Consider the following 19,842-nt stretch of genomic DNA (forward strand, 5'->3'; position numbering starts at 1 on the left):
TAATTGTTTTGCATTAAATTATTCATCAGTATATGTCGTAATCTAATTGCATTCCTTTATGTTGTTTTTATATTGCAGTTATTTATTAGTACTTTTATAGATATTTTCTTGACATTTCAAAAATATGAATACCTAGGCAACACCGCTTAAACACGCAATGAGGGATGAGTCAAGTTATTTCAGGTACGTGCCTGTTGGGAGTCGTTTTCTAACAAATTGAACGAGGGACACATTACTCTAAAGCGCTTTGCAAGAGTAAGATGAGGAATAAAACGATAAAACACAATTGAATGAAATCAAATGGCATGCGATCTTATATCTGTAAAATTACCAAAATAAAACACTCCAAGATCAATAGCTAATTTTTTTTTCGTTTGAATTTTTGTCGTGCACTATACAAAGTATTAGTAATCAGGAAATTAAACATTACGAATATTTAGAAATTTGCAATAAAATGATCATTGAAAAAAACCTTGTACTGTGTAAGAAGCTTAAAAACCAACGAGAGCAATTCTAAAAAAAAAATTAAATTTTTTTTTTAAAACGTTGATGTTTTTCGCAAATTTAATATGTTGCGGAAGGTCATTCTACAAACTGGCTGCAGCCTAACTACATATGCGTTCTCCAAAAGACTTTCTGCAAATTTTTGGCACAATGAGTCTCAGTGATATTTCACATCTTAGTGGTTGAGAAGGAGAGTACACTTCAATGAGTTCTTATAGATTTTGAGGAATTTATCCCGTCTGCGCACAGAAGGTAAACACCAATATTTTGTTTTGTGGACGATGCTACACTAGAGGCCAATGCAGTGGCGTTAAGACTGGGGAGATATGATCCCGTGTCGTTGTCCTCGACACAAGCCAGGCTGTGGTGTTCTGTACCTTCTGTAAGCGTCCCCTTGTTGTCTTGTTGATTCCAAATACAAGATAGTTCGCATAATCAAATTTTGATGTAACGAGGGCATTGCTAAGAGTCATACACGCTTCAGTAGTTACGAAATGACAAATTCGACCAATATTGCTAATATGAAAGTGGCATGCTTTCATAATAAATAATATATGATTCTCAAAATGAGATAGGGATCTAAGTGCACATCAAGATTTTCTACACACAATGCAGGGGATCAGTTTTTTTCTCTAAATTTAAGGTGGTGTAATGGAGTTTTTGCTGCATTGTGTTTTGAAGAGGAAATTATCAGCTCTGTTTTCTCCTGGTTCAGTTTCAACAAGTTTGTAGCCACCCATGAACTTATATCTGCTATACAAGTTTCTAATCTTGAATTGTAATTATTCCACCATTCCATTGGTTGTATTTCAAGGTTTTGAGAGTTGTCCGCATAATAGTGGTAGTTCATAAATAAAATACCTACATATAATACAGTTCTGGTGTGTTCAGGGGTGCAGGTTTGCCCAACCATCTATTTTGTATTGCTTATGGGATTTATGAGATTGATCACTGTTCCTTATTTTCACCTTTCACAGTCTATGTAACGAATAAAATGTAGATCATTAAATTTCAACACATAAAAAGATGTGTTGCATTGTATGAATACAATCACATGAGAGTAAAACACCGATTAATTTCATTTATTTTCCATAGAAAAACCCGTTGGTCATCAGTATTTTAACAGAGTAACATATATACATGTATATATAATGCTTGTTTTACATAATAAAGCTTCAGGCTTTGTTAGAGTCCTTGTCAATAATGTTCAGTTGAGTTGATCTCCGTATTTTGTCTTCGTAAAGGTCGACGAAGTGTTTCGTCTTTTTTATCGAATGCAACACATTATTTTCTGACATACATCTCCTGGTGTGACCTAAACATTTCAAATTTTGCTTCTGGTGCCCTTTCCAGATCAGAAACCAATCTCTCACCAGAGGGCGTATTACGCTATGCTACAACACCTCTGTCAACGTCTAAATGTCAAGATTCTTGGCTACACTTATCTATACCTATAGCATCATGAATAATAATTTTATAAATTTAAGTTTTATGCTTTAAATCTTAAAGTAGGTTCACAAAAACAACGAAATCCATGATTATTCTAGTACTATTGAATGAATGAATATTTATATAAACCTTCTGATTCGCTCAGGTGTCTCATATTTACCATCTTCTGATTTTAAAAAATTCAGAGAAGTGTTTGCTAAGTTAGTTTTTGTACATTTTGATATAACTTTTTAGACGTTGACAGAGGTATTGACGGAGCGTAGCGAGAACGATAACTCTGGGTAGAGATTGATCAGAAACGTGGAGTTCTCATCAGTCCATTCACCATGTCTTGCCTCTTGAAATCGGTTTCCTTTCAGTTCCACGTGCTTCAAATTTTTTTTCTCAAACTCTGATTTTTCGCACTCTCTAATCATCTCCGCATTCACTGTGTCTGTTATTGTTTTAAAGGACGAGGAACTATCACAAGAAATGAAAGCTGTAGTAGTTGTCTTATTGAACGTGACCCTCATCGACTTCAATGTTGCACGTGTGTTTTTAGAAGTTTTGTTCCGAAGAATTCCCTTAACTGTTGGAACCCTTTCTCAAAGTTTAGACGCCAAATAAAAAGACATATTTCTCCTCTTATGAACATAGAGATGGTGCATGGTTTTGCTTTTGTATGAATGCTTTTGATAAATATGAGAGAAGTCCTTTAAATCTTCTCATTAATTTGATGACGGTGAATTGCTCTAAATTGAACATATCCTGTATCTGCGATTTAACCAGATCATTATCACCCAGTCAATCATTTCATTTGTTCATGCCCCATTTTCCTGCATAGAGTACATTGTGGTATTAAAGACCAGTTAAAAATATCCTGTGGAGGCTACTGACACAACAGCCTACTGACAACTCACCATATTTGGTGTCTTCTGTCCTACTTTTCTCCTAGAATGAAAATATTTTATTTTTCTTGTTGAACCAGTTGACAACGGTTAGTTAGTGTAAATAACAGTTAACGTTTATTAAACGTTAAACTATTATAAAAATCAGAACAAATTGGATGTGGGTTACTAGTTGCAATTAATTAACCCCCGGTCATCAAGCATAAAACAGTAAGAATTTTCGGAATGTCATTGAATTCAGTCATTAAGCATATCCTGATAAGAATTGCTCAAAAACAGGATAGCTACCGCGAAAACTGTGACATCACAGACAAAACGAATGACTTAGAGATCGCTGTCTTCGGATGAACCGCATCAACTGCTGAGTAAAAGGAAATCAGGAAGTCAAATGCAGTGTTCGAATGGAAACACTCACTATTTGTTAGAGTACAGAAAACGACAACGACATATATCAAGACAAACTCTGTAATCGCAATGTGAAGATGAATTTGATTATAATTTTGACTTGACAACAATGACCGAGTCTTCATCTCAGGATAGTGCAGTATTAGACTTTGATTAACTTTAGCGCCATCACGCAGACACTATAACCATACACGAGATGGCAAATGGAGTGCTGTACTAGTTTATTTCTAAAGTACGAATAAATCCAGGAATTCTGGAGAGAGGAAACGACAAAAGACAGAGAGACAAATCTAAAAACAGTAGTCGAGTTCCTAGACAGGAAAATAATGATCAGAAATGTACACTCCGGGGAATCCGGGTAAACACATTGGACAGTATACCTACGTCTGTCACAAAAAGCAAAAAAATAATGAATGCCGAGACAGGGAAGTTTAATGAAAATGTTGAGCGGATTTTACTGGAATTCAAATTGAGGATATTGCATTACTTACAAAAATACGCAAACTTGATACCGACATCTTTAATTCTGTTTATAAGAATCAATACTGCAAAATAAATATCATTCCACAAAGAAGATGTATTTAATCTCAAATAAGTAAATGCAACAACAGAAAAGAAAGTCTATTTATCGACAATTTTAACACCTATTGTGTATGTAAACTTGAGAAAAATCATTAGGGACAGTTAAGGTTTGCGACCAAACACCAGTTGCTGCTGATCAGTTGTGATTCGAGTAGGCAATCGCTGCCGTTAATGGAGCAGTCTGGAGATAATTGATAAAAGTTCAATCGCCGTCCAATGCAGACCTGAACTATTTACTTAGATTAATTCTAGAAAATGATATACATGTATTTGAATTCAAACTAAAACATTGGATGTTGTATGGGTTGTACGTGTTCTTCCTTAGTGTGCAGTATTCCTTTACATCAAATTTCCACCGGAATTTGTAGCAAATGTCCAGGAAAAGCAAAAAATACATATTAAGGTCGCTATTGCGATAATGCATTCAATACTCATTATCCATTACTGAAATTCAATGACATGTACGTAATTTCCAGAGATTAATTGAATCCGACGAAATACAATGGAAAACTATTCAACATAATTGATGAAATCTTGGATTTTAAAACATACATCAAATTCTTCAACACGTTCTAAATTTGGACTGTAGGAGTGCTCACAATTCTTCTGTCTTTAAAGGATTTAATTAAAATAAAATCGTTATTCATTTAAGACACACAAAAATAATACTGCGCTTAAAGACAAAATTTTGTTTGAATTTAAATTGAATATGAAAAAGGTAAGTCATGGTAAAAATGAAGTAATAAATCAAAATGTATAGAATATCATGATAGAAACACATCTCTTACGTGGCAAAATGATGCTTAAAAACAAAAATTAATATCACCTCCCTTTTATGATCAATTACAACTCTGGACTCCGAAAAATTGAATGAAAACCATTAAAATGCTGACACATCCTTACAAAGGATACGACTGCAGTGCAATTCTCTCTGAATTATATGTTATGTCATAGAGACGCAGTCGTAAGAAATTAGTTGATTTGCCCTCACTTAGTATAATTGAATACTTTGTATACAACCGATGTTCAAATGGGCTCCTGATGATCGCGAATTCGCAACAAAGTAAAAACAGCTATAAAAATTGATCAATCATAACTCTCGTAGTGCATCACCAAAACAATAAGTTACGGTCGAGTCAAGCGATCTAAGGTACGTGGCTGAGAGGGTCATCCTTTTTAAAGATCTGAAAGTTTGAAAGCAGTAACATGAAATCAAGTTGAATCGAAGACATTTGTTCGGTTTGTGTATATTTGATTTATTCAAAAATTATTTTATCAATTTATTTTCTGTTTTTCGTTTGGAAAACTATTTCAAATATCGATAAAATTACATGCACTTCACAGAAAATGAAATGTTTACGGACTGTAAAATATGACGTGTAAAACGTTGTTATATTCGATAATCTTGTGATGTATGTTCAATATCTTGCGATGTATGTTCTATGTCCTGTGATGTATGTTCAATAACTTGTGATGTATGTTCTATATCTTGTGATGTATGTTCTATATCTTGTGATGTATGTTCTATATCTTGTGATGTATATTCTATATCTTATGATGTATGTTCTATATCTTGTGATGTATATTCGATAATCTTGTGATGTATGTTCAATATCTTGTGATGTATATTTGATAATCTTATGATGTATGTTCAATATCGTGTGATGTATGTTCTATATCTTGTGATGTATGTTCTATATCTTGTGATGTATGTTCTATATCTTGTGATACATGTTCTATATTTTGTGATGCATGTTCTATATCTTGTGATGTATATTCTATATCTTGTGATGTATATTCTATATCTTGTGATGTATGTTCTATATCTTGTGATGTATATTCGATAATCTTGTGGTGTATGTTCAATATCTTGTGATGTATGTTCTATATCTTGTGATGTATGTTCAATATCTTGTGATGTATATTCGATAATCTTGTGATGTATGTTCTATATCTTGTGATGTATGTTCTATATCTTGTGATGTATATTCTATATCTTATGATGTATGTTCTATATCTTGTGATGTATATTCGATAATCTTGTGATGTATGTTCAATATCTTGTGATGTATATTTGATAATCTTATGATGTATGTTCAATATCGTGTGATGTATGTTCAATATCTTGTGATGTATGTTCTATATCTTGTGATGTATATTCTATATCTTGTGATGCATGTTCTATATCTTGTGATGTATGTTCTATATCTTGTGATGTATGTTCTATATCTTGTGATGTGTGTTCTATATCTTGTGATGTATATTCGAAAATCTTGTGATGTATATTCTATATCTTGTGATGTAGGTTCTATATCTTGTGATGTATGTTCTATATCTTTTGATGTATGTTCAATAACTTGTGATACATATTTTGTATTTTATGATATATACATGTATTCGATTTTCTTGTGATGTATGTGCAGTAATTGCATTGTGGGTAATATGACACAACAGCGTTATATTAAAGTAAGGACGTATTGGTAACATTAATATTGTTAAATCGTGCTAGTTCTTTCAAACACTCGTGGTAAAAAATGGGACCGATTTAGATACACCCGTCTTTTCTTCTTTGGCTTGTCAAGAATTTTAAACAGATTATAATCTCTTCTACCATTCCCCACCCACTTTGAAAGAACTCGATACATCGTGCCTATGCCATATATATGCAATATACGGATTTGATTATTCGCTCTCTTCTCAGCGGAACGATATGGTATAGAATTCAACATGTATGATAGCCTCAGAAATCACTAGAAAAGACAGCAGTAATCACAACGTTTACACATGGCAAACTGTTGTCATGTAGACCATTTTTGAATTCTCATATTAGAAGTTGCCACAAACAAAAGAGCTACTTGTCAGATTTGCGATAAAAATACGAAGAGAACTTTGTCAGAAATTAAGTTTAATTTAATATTGATGCACCCGTCCCCACCGTATCTCTATGGGACTCTATGTCCATCGACACTCAAACGCATTAAATATTACACAGTACATCTACAATAAATAATAATACTTTTAAAACACTAAAAATTACAAGGGTTGACTTAATTTCATATTGATTTTTGTGTCAATAGCTGAAGGTTACAATAAGATTTTTTTCATTTGAAGAGATTCTCCTCCGAGTTCTATAATGGTTTCGTCACAACTTAAGATCTGGTACTTCAAACATCTTACGAAATTGGTTCATGGAATAATCCTCTCGATAATGAAACGCAAAGTTGTAAATCAATACCATTCAGCGCTAGTCCTTCTAGAGTGGACTATGTACAATTTTTGTGGATTTCATCTTTTACGACAGATTTCTCTCACATCGTAAGTTTTCGTTTGCCTATTTAGGGCAAAGTTAACTTTATTTTTTTTTTATCGCAATCTGATAATTAGTTGATTATTTCAATATAACTACTTTGCGTAGGAGAAGGTAGAAATACACGTTCTCGCATTTTTAAATGAGGCAAACCAATATGTGTGCCCCTTACTTTAAATTGAAGTACAATCCGATCTGTTTTCATTAAAGTTTATTTTCTTTAAGTTTAAGTTTTCCTTCATCTTATTTTCATTCCACAATCAATTTTAACTGGATTTTCTTTTCACAATTAAAGCGGTCATCCAATGTAAGAATTTATTAGATATGTACAAAGAGTACACCAAATTTTACACCTATCAGTCCCATTCACACTTGCCAGTACTTTAAAACACAAAAATATGAATTATGCTGTTTACCAGATTTAGTTCTATAAACTACGTCTAGCTCTTACCCCCCCCCCGCATTTAGAGTCACTTGTTTTGATTGCACACCATGCCAATTGCCCGATGCTGGACTTCAATATATGCTTCGTGAATCTCAGAAAAATGTGCTCGCCTCTGCGGTCAGAGATGGGTCAAACAAGTGCTTTGTTTAAGACGAAATCAAACCATCAGTGATAATTGTCATTGCTAATTGACATTTTTAAATTTGTTTTCTCTCAAATAATTTGAAGGGAAACAAATAATTATCAGTCTTTAAGACTTGCAAAAAAAGGTTGTATAGACATTCTAGTTATTAGGGTAAAAAGGTGAATTTGTGGGTTAGAAACGTTTATGCCTTTGAAAATGATTTGAAGATTTCATTTTTCAAATATTATCTTAGAACAATAGATGAAAATATCTATTATCACTTTAGTTGTAAGTTGGTAGTGTCACCAAATATGATCAACCAATTCCTCTATTCTTTACTAATCGCACATACCATGTATGTATGGATAAAATATTAGAGATGATAAAATATCTAATGGTCTCAACAACAATGAAATTATGAAAATTGTGAAAATAATTCTCAACATAAAATTGTTACAGACATATAAACCTACTTTATAATTGCTATTTTGTACAAAGTTTTCACTTAAACTCATTTTGAAAGGCACAGTAAAGCTATTTGGTTGAAAAACTATCACATGCATCAGTATTATGTTTGAATGACACTAAATGATAACAAACTATATCATTAAATCACGCTTTTCTATATGTCACTTTGATCGAATGGTGAAACCTTTAAATATAGAAAAAATACTTGCTAAACTAAAATTGGTTTTAATTTGAGTACTTTGGCTTGAAATCAGTTGATTTAAAATCTCCTTCTCCCTTCCCTGCTGGAGAAAAGTCGTCACTACTCCGACGCAGTATTTGTTTTTCAGCAACGATGATGTCAAAAAAAAAGCGTAAAAATACATTATCCAACATGGAAATTCACAGTTACCATGTATAACAAGAATTCCTATCAATACATAGTGGTTGTAAGGTGACGGCATACGGCGTAGGAATACATATGAATTGATAAAGAACAATATGACAGACTGATTTACTTATGGAGTAAAAATTCGGATAATTTCATTTAGTTTCTTCCCATCCACCGTAAGCCTGATATCTTAATCAGGTAAACGGAGTCATTCTCAATATTTTTCGATTGTGTTCATCTTCGTATTTTACGGGTGTGACCGGTCGACAGGGGATTCTTACTCCTTGGCACCTCATCCCAACTCTGGTGTGCCAAGCGGTCCGTGTTTGCCAACCTATCTTGTATTGTTTAAAGGAGTTATGAGATTGATCATTGTTCGTTATCTTCACCTTTGTTTATAAAGGTGGACAAAGTAATTGATCTTTTTTATCGAATGCAATAAATCATTTTCTAACATATATCACCTTGGGTGACCTAAACATTTTAAATTTGGCTTCCAATATCCTTTCCAGATAAAATGCATAGAGGTGCAACCAGTCCATTTACAATATCATACATATAATATTATGTATCTATTGCAATCGTTTTCCACTGGGTTTCTTGTGCTTCAATATCTTTTTCTTAACCCTTTGACTGATTTTACTATCTAATAATATGAAGGAAAGGTGATGATAACGAACAGTGATGAATCTCATAACTCCCATAATCAATGCAAAATAGAGAGTTGGGCAAACACGGACCTCTGTATATACCAGAGATGGGATCAAGTGCCTAGGAGGAGTAAGTATCCCCTATCGACCGGCCAGCGACACCGTGAGCCCTATATCCTGATCAGGTAAACGGAGTTATCCGTAGTCAAAATCATATCCCATTAATTGTTTCTGTCATTATTTTAGAGGATGAGGAACTATCACAAGAAATAAAAGTAATAGTAATTGTATTAAACGTGACCCCCCATCTACTTCAATGGTGCACGTGTTGTGTTGTTCAGAAGAATTATCTGGGCTGATGGGACCCTTTCACAACGTTTAGGTACTAAATAAACAAAGGCATCTTTCTCCTTCAATGAATAGGTGCCCATAAATGTGATGCATGGTTTGTTTTTGTGTGAATTTGTACTGTTATCATAAATGTGGGATAGAACTCTTTACATCGACTAAATGTATTGTTAACTGTGAATTGGTATATATAGAAATACTGTGTATCGGCCATTTAACCAAATCATTATAACGCAGTCAATCATCATCACCTATTCATCTGCATAGAGTACATTGTGATATATAAGAAGACGAGATAATTAGCTTGTGTGGAATTATCCTGTCGAGAGTACGAACACAAAAACCTACTGACCTCTCAACACATTTGGTTTCTTTTATCCTACTTTCTCCTCAAATGAGTACTTTGTTTTTCTTTTGAAACCAGTTGAACAACAGTTAATTAGTTTAAATGACAGTTAACCTTACGCAGCTTAGTTAAGACTATCCGAGAAAAATCACAGTGCTGTTATAGATATACCTCTGTGCACTTCGCACCATATGACGTCACAATAAAAAAGTATGTCACAGTGTACAGGTTCTGATAGTTGTATCGCGGGGAAAGTGTCACAATATTTTGTCGTTATTTACTACTGTTATCAAAAGATAAGCTGTTTACGTTAAAACATTTCCTATCAAATGATTATATATTATTCCTTTATAGTATCAAATCATTTTCCACTTTTAATATATCGTATGCACGAAGTTGATATTCATATTATATTGTGACCTTGAAATAGCACCTAATCTGAATGACTGATGCGTTTAAAAATTCCGTTATGTACATAAATATCATTATACAGAAACAGTGACAAAGCGCAGGTTCAACTGCTATAAAAACAATAGGATTTTTTTTCTGAAGTATATTCTAGATATATACATGCGTTTGAAAAGTACAGGGAGCAATTTCTGTCTTGTATATTAACGGTATGATATATATAAGAATATGAACAACCCCGGTAATTCGCTGACGACTGTTGACATGTTAAATTATTGTATGTTTAGTTTGAGTATGCATCTGCTCCGAACACTTTATGTAGATAATTTTTATTTATTTCTGAGTATATCAATAAACATTCAGCTGGTTACTCGTAAGAACCCAAAGTTTTGTTCATAAGTAGGGCCTCTTGCTGTTTTCCAAAAATAAAGTGTTACGTGATATTCAACTGATGTCACGGAAAATTATCATGAGTATAATTTTCGGTAGCTCAGTCAGAGTCAACGTATGGGTAGTATCATTTCGGTGTTTAACTGTAACAAGTGTAATAGTACCTGTGAATAAAAGGTGTAATTCCATGCCATATTTTACTATGGAAGCCCTCAACATAGTTGTGTAATTAAAATGTCTTAATCATAAACACAAACGCTAATTGGAATCGGATTGCCACCTACAATTAAGTAACCCCTGGCCATCAAACATATATTAATGGGAGTTTTCGTGAATTCCACGGTATGCAGTAATCAAGCATATGCGGATAAGAATGGGCATGATTATTATTTTTCTATCCTTTAAGATATCATCGATTGGTCAAATTTCCCAATTAGATTCAGACAACAAAATGTACCTATCCAAACCTTGACTATATAGACATATTTTTCCTTCTTTTTATTAAACTTCAAAACCTTAAAGCTTATCAGTTTATCAATAAAGGACGATACTTGATATAGTACACCATTTCCAAAATGATATGATATAAGAAGCTTATCAGTAAAGGGTTTAAACATATTTTATTGAGAAATTCAATAGGATCGGGCAACAGGCATAAACCCATGTAGGCCCTCTTCCAAGCTTATCATTAAGGGATACTACTTGACATTGTCAGTCATATCCAACATGATGTATCTATGAAACATATCAAAAAAGTATAATACACTATATAATACATGTGTGTTATTTCCGTTATAGGTCGTTCTTTACAAACTGATATGACCGCAGATTACTACGTTTACCTGATGAAGATACATGACTCATGGCGGATGTGACCGGTCGAAAGGGAATGCTTACTCATCTATTGCACCTAATCCCACCTCTGGTATGGTCAGACGTCCTTGTTTGTCCAAGTCTTGATTATAGTAGTTATGTGATTGATCTCTGTTCGATAAAATTTCTGAAGGATATGATATACACGAAATATTCACTTCATAAGACCGTCATCAAGAGGTACTCGGTGAATTCTAAAATAAATACCAATAGATAAAGACAATGTTATGAAACAGAAACTTTTATGGTTTTATTAATACCAGTGGCACATATACATCAACAAAAAACAGAAGGAAACCGAAAGTAAATATCACATGTGATATCTATATATCAATGAATCTAATATTCCATTATGTAAGAGAGATTAGTCGAACGAACTATTTTCGTCACTATTTAGAATGACAGTAATATTCCTGTGTATTCTATATAACTCTGCAGTGAGTTTCAATGACAAATAAACGACAAGAAATTGTAAACGGCTTTTCATATGAACATCAGAAACACTTGTATAAAATCGCAGTCTTTAGCATTGTGTTTCTTTGCATGTTTTAATGGATTTGAAATTGTCAAGTTTTGTGTGACAAATTCACTCCATGAGATTTTTCACACAATGTCGTGTAATGTGAAGCTGGGGGTTCAAGCATTCTATCGTCTGCACTCCTTTTTCAACAAACATAACTTTTAATGTTTGTTTTTCTTTATTCCAACAACATCAAACGCATTGAAAGATATGATTAAGTATTTTTGGCATTAGGGTTCCAATCTATATCTAAATATCTATAGGCTATGGTTAAAGTTAGTACCTTCTCCAATGCAATCTTCATCAATTGTGGTACAAATCATACACCAATGATGCAATATCTTAGAATTTATTTTTTTTTTACAATTAAAATATAACAGAAAGTTGTCCATATACATTTCTAAAAACATCATAAGTTTGACAGATCAAAAACGGGTTATTCAGAGTGTCATAATAGGGTAATATCAAAATAGTTTTTCGTTCATGTATTAATAGCATTGTACATGTATACCGCAGAAGTACTTTTACTGTACCATTCAGGTGCATGTGTTGAACTACATTTGAAATCAATTATTACAGAGCTTTCATAACGTGATGGCAGCATGGATTGCCATGATTCATCCATAAATGTTTAATGATACTAATACGCTGTGTATATATATCAGGTAAAATCTGTACGGCATCATATCTTACGGAACTGAAGGTCTCATACAGAAACCAGAATATAGCAGAAACATGGAGGTTAATTGCAAAGAAGTGGACAACGAGGGAACTTCAGAAACTGTTATGCTGTTACAACATCTTTCAAAACACTACCAATTGTTGGCTTACAAAACATCTTGTTTAGATATAATCAAAGAATGCAATTCTCCAAATATAAAGAGGTCGGTTAAAATGGAGAAAATGAGATCTTGTCGCACTGACGAGGAACAGAGGACTTGTGAAGTCAACAAGACGAGCTCGTCTAAAATCTGCTCAAAAACCGGGATAACTCCCGAAAAAACTGTGACATCACCAACAAAAAGATTGCTTCAGAAATCGTTGTCTTCGGATGATCCGTGTCGACTACTGACGAGAACAAAATCAGGGAGTCAAATACAGTGTTCGAATACAAATACTCACTATTTGTTAGAGTACAGAAAACGACAACGACAGATGTCAATTTGAGTGCAAGACAAACTGTGTAACTCTTCTGTTGCAGTGCATATATTTGTTTTAAAGTTTAACAGATTTAAAACCTTTTACAAATGTAGACTAAATTTGACTTTACAAAATGTGTGAGCATAAATATTTCAAAAGGATGGAAAATTGATTTCATCAATACACATTTAAAATATTTGCATGAGGTAGGTTTGATGTGTTTCCTTGCTTTTAAACAAATGAAAATCAACTTTATAAAGCCGGAAATGGAATTTAACTACAAGTTTCATTTCTTAATATTTTTCGTTGTACTCAAATCCGCATATTTCATGTACAAATCTAAATCTTAACTTTGTGTGATATGTACGTTCAGTAATTTTTGACATCATTAAGCGCAATGGAAATACAATTTTGAAAGTTCATATTTTTAAAGCATATTCTAAATGACACCCACTGGCTACAATGAATACTAGGATATGAATTCAAATTCCACATTCTGTGGTTTAGTTATGGATCATATTCTCAAATATTTCGAACAGTCTAAAACATGATTTCATTTCACCCAAACCATCATAACTGTGACTACCGCTTCATTGTGAATATAAATTCTTTCACAAACAGCAAAGACGACAGAGAATATGAGAAAAGAGAAAAAGATTTATTGTAAACAGTCGATGTCAAAATAACTGAGGAGGAATTCATGCCGAAAGCTCAGTGCGATTGTCCTGTATGAATGGGAATAAATGTATTCATGGGCATATTGTAGCGCTTCTTGTGGGTGCTGTAATGAAAAGAATCAATGCAAAAGAAACCTACAAAGTGTCTACAAACTTTCCAGTAATGTAAACAAAAGTCAAGGGTAGCCCAACACAATTCACGGATCTTTGTCGTCCTGGTGTTTATAAACTTCGAATTCATCTATGACCCCAACCCACTGTTATGGGTCCGAATTACTCTTGATAATAATGTTAGTGTTGACGGATAACGAATTCATTTATGATCACAAAATATCAAAACAACTCAGTATATATTTATTACTTCACAAATGCTTGGATAAATTTCAAAACTAATGGGCTATATATTCCTAGCTGCAACAGATGACATCATCATTAGCAAAGGGTAGAAACAAGCAATTTTCACCTACAATTTTCAACAACGTCATATTTGGAATAAGGTCAGAAAGAAAAAAATATCTTGAGAGAAATCATGATTATTTGTATCAAATACAGGGAAGGTTTTGCGCACATTTTGTACTTTAGATCGACAGAGGGTGATACGCGAAAGCATGCTTTTTTATGGTAAATATATAAACCAAGCCAGTAACTATAGTGATTCAAAACACAGTCTCGTTGACGCTAACAAAATCTCAAATTATATGTTTCACTCTACTAGAACTAGTAGAGGGGGTTTCAGTGGATTGATCAAATGGATATCAATGCAGAGGCTGAACTTCGGCAAATATTGAAAGTAAAACATCAGAATGTAACATAACTACCAACATTATAGAGGGAAGTTTAACATAGGAGTAGTAGCATATTGGTAACTTGCAATATTTGCAAGTTCTTTCAAACAACCGTGGACATTATCACCAATTGTTGAAATTTGAATCGGTTGCAATAAAACTTACAATTATCTGTATATCGAAGGGATTTTTTGTATCTCTCACCTGATTCGATATGCAAGTGCTTCCTCTGGTTATGATCAGTTTTTCAAATCGAGGAAAGCTACTAGGAATCAAGTTGATGGTGTTTCACCTGCTCCCACCTCTTCCAAAGGTCCATGTTTGCCTGACTCTCCTTTTTGTATTCGTTATAGGAGTTATGAGATTGATCACTGTTCGTTATCTTCACCTTTCCTTATAGGAGCTATGAAATTGATCACTGTTGGTTATCTTCACCTTTCATTCTTCTTGCTCAGGTGTTTTCATATGCTTCCTTCAGACATCATCAATACACTCGCCCTTGCTTTTTGTATCTGAGATTTGGATAATACCATGTATTGTGGATTTACATCTACGTGAGCAGATGGTTTCAGTTTCATGTGTTTCAGCTCTAATTGTAAAATCAATATATATTCTTTCTTTATTGTTCAGAAGGAAGACAACAAGTAGGTTGGTTCACATATATGCCACAGGCACGTAGAATCAAATGCAAATAAAGGACTGTGTGACTGCCCCTTCCCACAATTTTTGATAGTACAAAATGTGGTAATAAATGAGAATAATGTGAATGTTCTGTTATTACAGACCCTTAAATATTCTACTACACCTCCAAAGTGTTTTGTTTCGTTCCGTGCAAATCCCTCAGCCTTCCGTGCAGACCGTTCAGTGTTCCGTGGAAACCGTTCACCGTTTCGTGCAAACTGTTCACCGTTCCATGCAGACAGTTCAGCGTTTTCTGTAGACCGTTCAGCGTTCCTTGCAAATCGTTTCGTGCACGACTCGTTCCGTCCATGATCAAGCCATGCCCATAGAAACGTGCAGACCTTGGAAAACATGCAAGTCGTTTCGGTATGGGATATAGGATAGGTAAACATTGTTGGGAATTTGAGCAAATATATCAAAATGTCTTTGAGACGGGCTTTCCACAATGACAATCTGAGAATAATCGAAAGAAAACACTTTATTATAAAACCAATAGGCAGAGCAAAATCCTCTACCATTTCATCACCCTTGGTAGTTTGTAGCAAGTGCAGAGACATGCATATTCCTTCTCTCGGTATTTTTTTTTTTGGCAGAAAGGAATTATTCATTTGTCTTGTTACACTTGTATGATCACATTTCTCTTTTTCAATAAGAAATATTTTCATCACAATGGATTATTGGAACTATCTGCATAATGCAAAGACCGACCAGTGTATAACTTGTATATTATACGCAAATTCCAAGGTGCTTTTCTAAATCTTATCTAAATATCTACAGGAGATGGTTAAACTTATTTCCTTCTCCAATGCAGTCTTCATCAATTGTGGTAAAAATCATTCATCAATGATGCCATATCTTAGAATCTTTTGTTTTTTACAATTAAAATATAACAGAAAGTTGTCCATATACATTTCTAAAAACAACATAAGTTTGATAGATCAAAAACGGGTTATTCAGAGTGTCATAATAGGGTAATATCAAAATAGTTCTTCGTTCATGTATTAATAGCATTGTACATGTATACCGCAGAAGTACTATTACTGTACTATTCAGTTGCATGTGTTGAACTACATCTGAAATCAATTATTACAGAGCTTTCATAACGTGATGACAGCATGAATTGCCATGATTCATCCATAAGTGCTTAATGATACTAATACGCTGTGTATATATATCAGGTAAAATCTGTACGGCATCATATCTTACGGAACTGAAGGTCTTATACAGAAACCAGAATATAGCAAAAACATGGAGGTTAATTGCAAAGAAGTGGACAACGAGGGAACTTCAGAAACTGTTATGCTGTTACAACATCTTTCAAAACACTACCAATTGTTGGCTTACAAAACATCTTGTTTAGATATAATCAAAGAATGCAATTCTCCAAATATAAAGAGGTCGGTTAAAATGGAGAAAACGAGATCTTGTCGCACTGACGAGGAACAGAGGACTTGTAAACTCAAGAAGGTGAGCTCGTCTAAAATCTGCTCAAAAACCGGGATAACTCCCGAAAAAACTGTGACATCACCAACAAAAAGATTGCTTCAGAAATCGTTGTCTTCGGATGATCCGTGTCGACTACTGACGAGAACAAAATCAGGGAGTCAAATACAGTGTTCGAATACAAATACTCACTATTTGTTAGAGTACAGAAAACGACAACGACAGATGTCAATTTGAGTGCAAGACAAACTGTGTAACTCTTCTGTTGCAGTGCATATATTTGTTTTAAAGTTTAACAAGATTTAAAACCTTTTACAAATGTAGACTAAATTTGACTTTACAAAATGTGTGAGCATAAATATTTCAAAAGGATGGAAAATTGATTTCATCAATACACATTTAAAATATTTGCATGAGGTAGGTTTGATGTGTTTCCTTGCTTTTAAACAAATGAAAATCAACTTTATAAAGCCGGAAATGGAATTTAACTACAAGTTTCATTTCTTAATATTTTTCGTTGTACTCAAATCCGCATATTTCATGTACAAATCTAAATCTTAACTTTGTGTGATATGTACGTTCAGTAATTTTTGACATCATTAAGCGCAATGGAAATACAATTTTGAAAGTTCATATTTTTAAAGCATATTCTAAATGACACCCACTGGCTACAATGAATACTAGGATATGAATTCAAATTCCACACTCTGTGGTTTAGTTATGGATCATATTCTCAAATATTTCGAACAGTCTAAAACATGATTTCATTTCACCCAAACCATCATAACTGTGACTACCGCTTCATTATGAATATAAATTCTTTCACAAACAGCAAAGACGACAGAGAAAATGAGAAAAGAGAAAAAAGATTTATTGTAAACAGTCGATGTCAAAATAACTGAGGAGGAATTCATGCCGAAAGCTCAGTGCGATTGTCCTGCATGAATGGAAATAAATGTATTCATGGGCATATTGTAGCGCACCTGTTGGGTGCTGTAATGAAAAGAATCAATGCAAAAGAAACCTACAAAGTGTCTACAAACTTTCCAGTAATGTAAACAAAAGTCAAGAGTAGCCCAACAGAATTCACGGATCTTTGTCGTCCTGGTGTTTATAAACTTCGAATTCATCTATGACCCCAACCCACTGTTATGGGTCCGAATTACTCTTGATAATAATGTTAGTGTTGACGGATAACGAATTCATTTATGATCACAAAATATCAAAACAACTCAGTATATATTTATTACTTCACAAATGCTTGGCTAAATTTAAAAAACTAATGGGCTATATATTCCTAGCTGCAACAGATGACATCATCATTAGCAAAGGGTAGAAACAAGCAATTTTCACCTACAATTTTCAACAACGTCATATTTGGAATAAGGTCAGAAAGAAAAAAATATCTTGAGAGAAATCATGATTATTTGTATCAAATACAGGGAAGGTTTTGCGCACATTTTGTACTTTAAATTGACAGAGGGTGATACGCGAAAGCATGCTTTTTTATGGTAAATATATAAACCAAGCCAGTAACTATAGTGATTCAAAACACAGTCTCGTTGACGCTAACAAAATCTCAAATTATATGATATGTTTCACTCTACCAGAACTAGTAGAGGGGGTTTCAGTGGATTGATCAAATGGATATCAATGTGGAGGCTGAACTTCGGCAAATATTGAAAGTAAAACATCAGAATGTATCATAACTACCAAAATTATAGAGGGAAGTTTAGCATAGGAGTAGTAGCATATTGGTAACTTGCAATATTTGTAAGTTCTTTCAAACAATCGTGGACATTATCACCAATTGTTGAAATTTGAATCGGTTGCAATAAAACTTGTAATTATCTGTATATCGAGGGTATTTTTTGTATTTCTCACCTGATTCGATATGCAAGTGCTTCCTCTGCTTATGATCAGTTTTTTAAATCGAGGAAAGCTACTAGGAATCAAGTTGATGGTGTTTCACCTGTTCCCACCTCTTCCAAAGGTCCATGTTTGCCTAACTCTCTCTTTTGCATTCCTTATAGGAGTTATGAGATTGATCACTGTTCGTTATCTTCACCTTTCCTTATAGGAGCTATGAAATTGATCACTGTTGGCTATCTTCACCTTTCATTCTTCTTGCTCAGGTGTTTTCATATGCTTCCTTCAGACATCATCAATACAGTCACCCTTGCATTTTGTATCTGAGATTTGGATAATACCATGTATTGTGGATTTACATCTACGTGAGCAAATGGTTTCAGTTTCATGTGTTTCAGCTCTAATTGTAAAATCAATATATATTCTTTCTTTATTGTTCAGAAGGAAGACAACAAGTAGGTTGGTTCACATATATGCCACAGGCACGTAGAATCAGGAGGTGGGAGCAACCCCCTTTATTTCCCGTTATTTTCATATGCAAATAAAGGACTGTGTGACTGCCCCTTCCCACAATTTTTGATAGTACAAAATGTGGTAATAAATGAGAATAATGTAAATTTTCTGTTATTACAGACCCTTAAATATTCTACTACACCTCCAAAGCGTTTTGTTTCGTTCCGTGCACATCTCTCAGCGTTCTGTGCAGACCGTTCAGCGTTCCGTCCAATCCGTTCAGCGTTCCGTGCAAACTGTTCACCGTTCCATGCAGACCGTTCAGCGTTTTCTGTAGAACGTTCAGCGTTCCTTGCAAATCGTTTCGTGCACGACTCGTTCCGTCCATGATCAAGCCATGCCCATAGAAACGTGCAGACCTTGGAAAACATGCAAGTCATTTCGGTATGGGATATAGGATAGGTAACCATTGTTGGGAATTTGAGCAAGTATATCAAAATGTCTTTGAGACGGGCTTTCCACAATGACAATCTGAGAATAATCGAAAGAAAACACTTTATTATAAAACCAATAGGCAGAGCAAAATCCTCTACCATTTCATCACCCTTGGTAGTTTGTAGCAAGTGCAGAGACATGCACATTCCTTCTCTCGGTATTTTTGTGTTTTGGCAGATAGGAATTATTCATTTGTCTTGTTACACTTGTATGATCACATTTC

The 19,842-nt window shown here is 34.0% G+C and overlaps 1 protein-coding gene across 1 annotated transcript; it reads right to left on the reverse strand.

Annotated features, from left to right (window-relative positions):
* Positions 1-15,477: 15,477 nt before the first annotated feature.
* Positions 15,478-19,512, reverse strand: LOC130048803 (uncharacterized). The gene is made up of 2 exons (XM_056145864.1): positions 19,325-19,512; positions 15,478-15,700 (listed from the first exon to the last, which is right to left on the reverse strand). Exons 1-2 carry the CDS (start codon positions 19,510-19,512, stop codon positions 15,478-15,480), a joined length of 411 nt encoding a protein of 136 aa, XP_056001839.1.
* Positions 19,513-19,842: the final 330 nt, after the last annotated feature.

The sequence above is a fragment of the Ostrea edulis genome, chromosome 7 (assembly GCF_947568905.1).
Source record: "Ostrea edulis chromosome 7, xbOstEdul1.1, whole genome shotgun sequence".
Taxonomy (NCBI): Eukaryota; Metazoa; Mollusca; class Bivalvia; order Ostreida; family Ostreidae; genus Ostrea; species Ostrea edulis.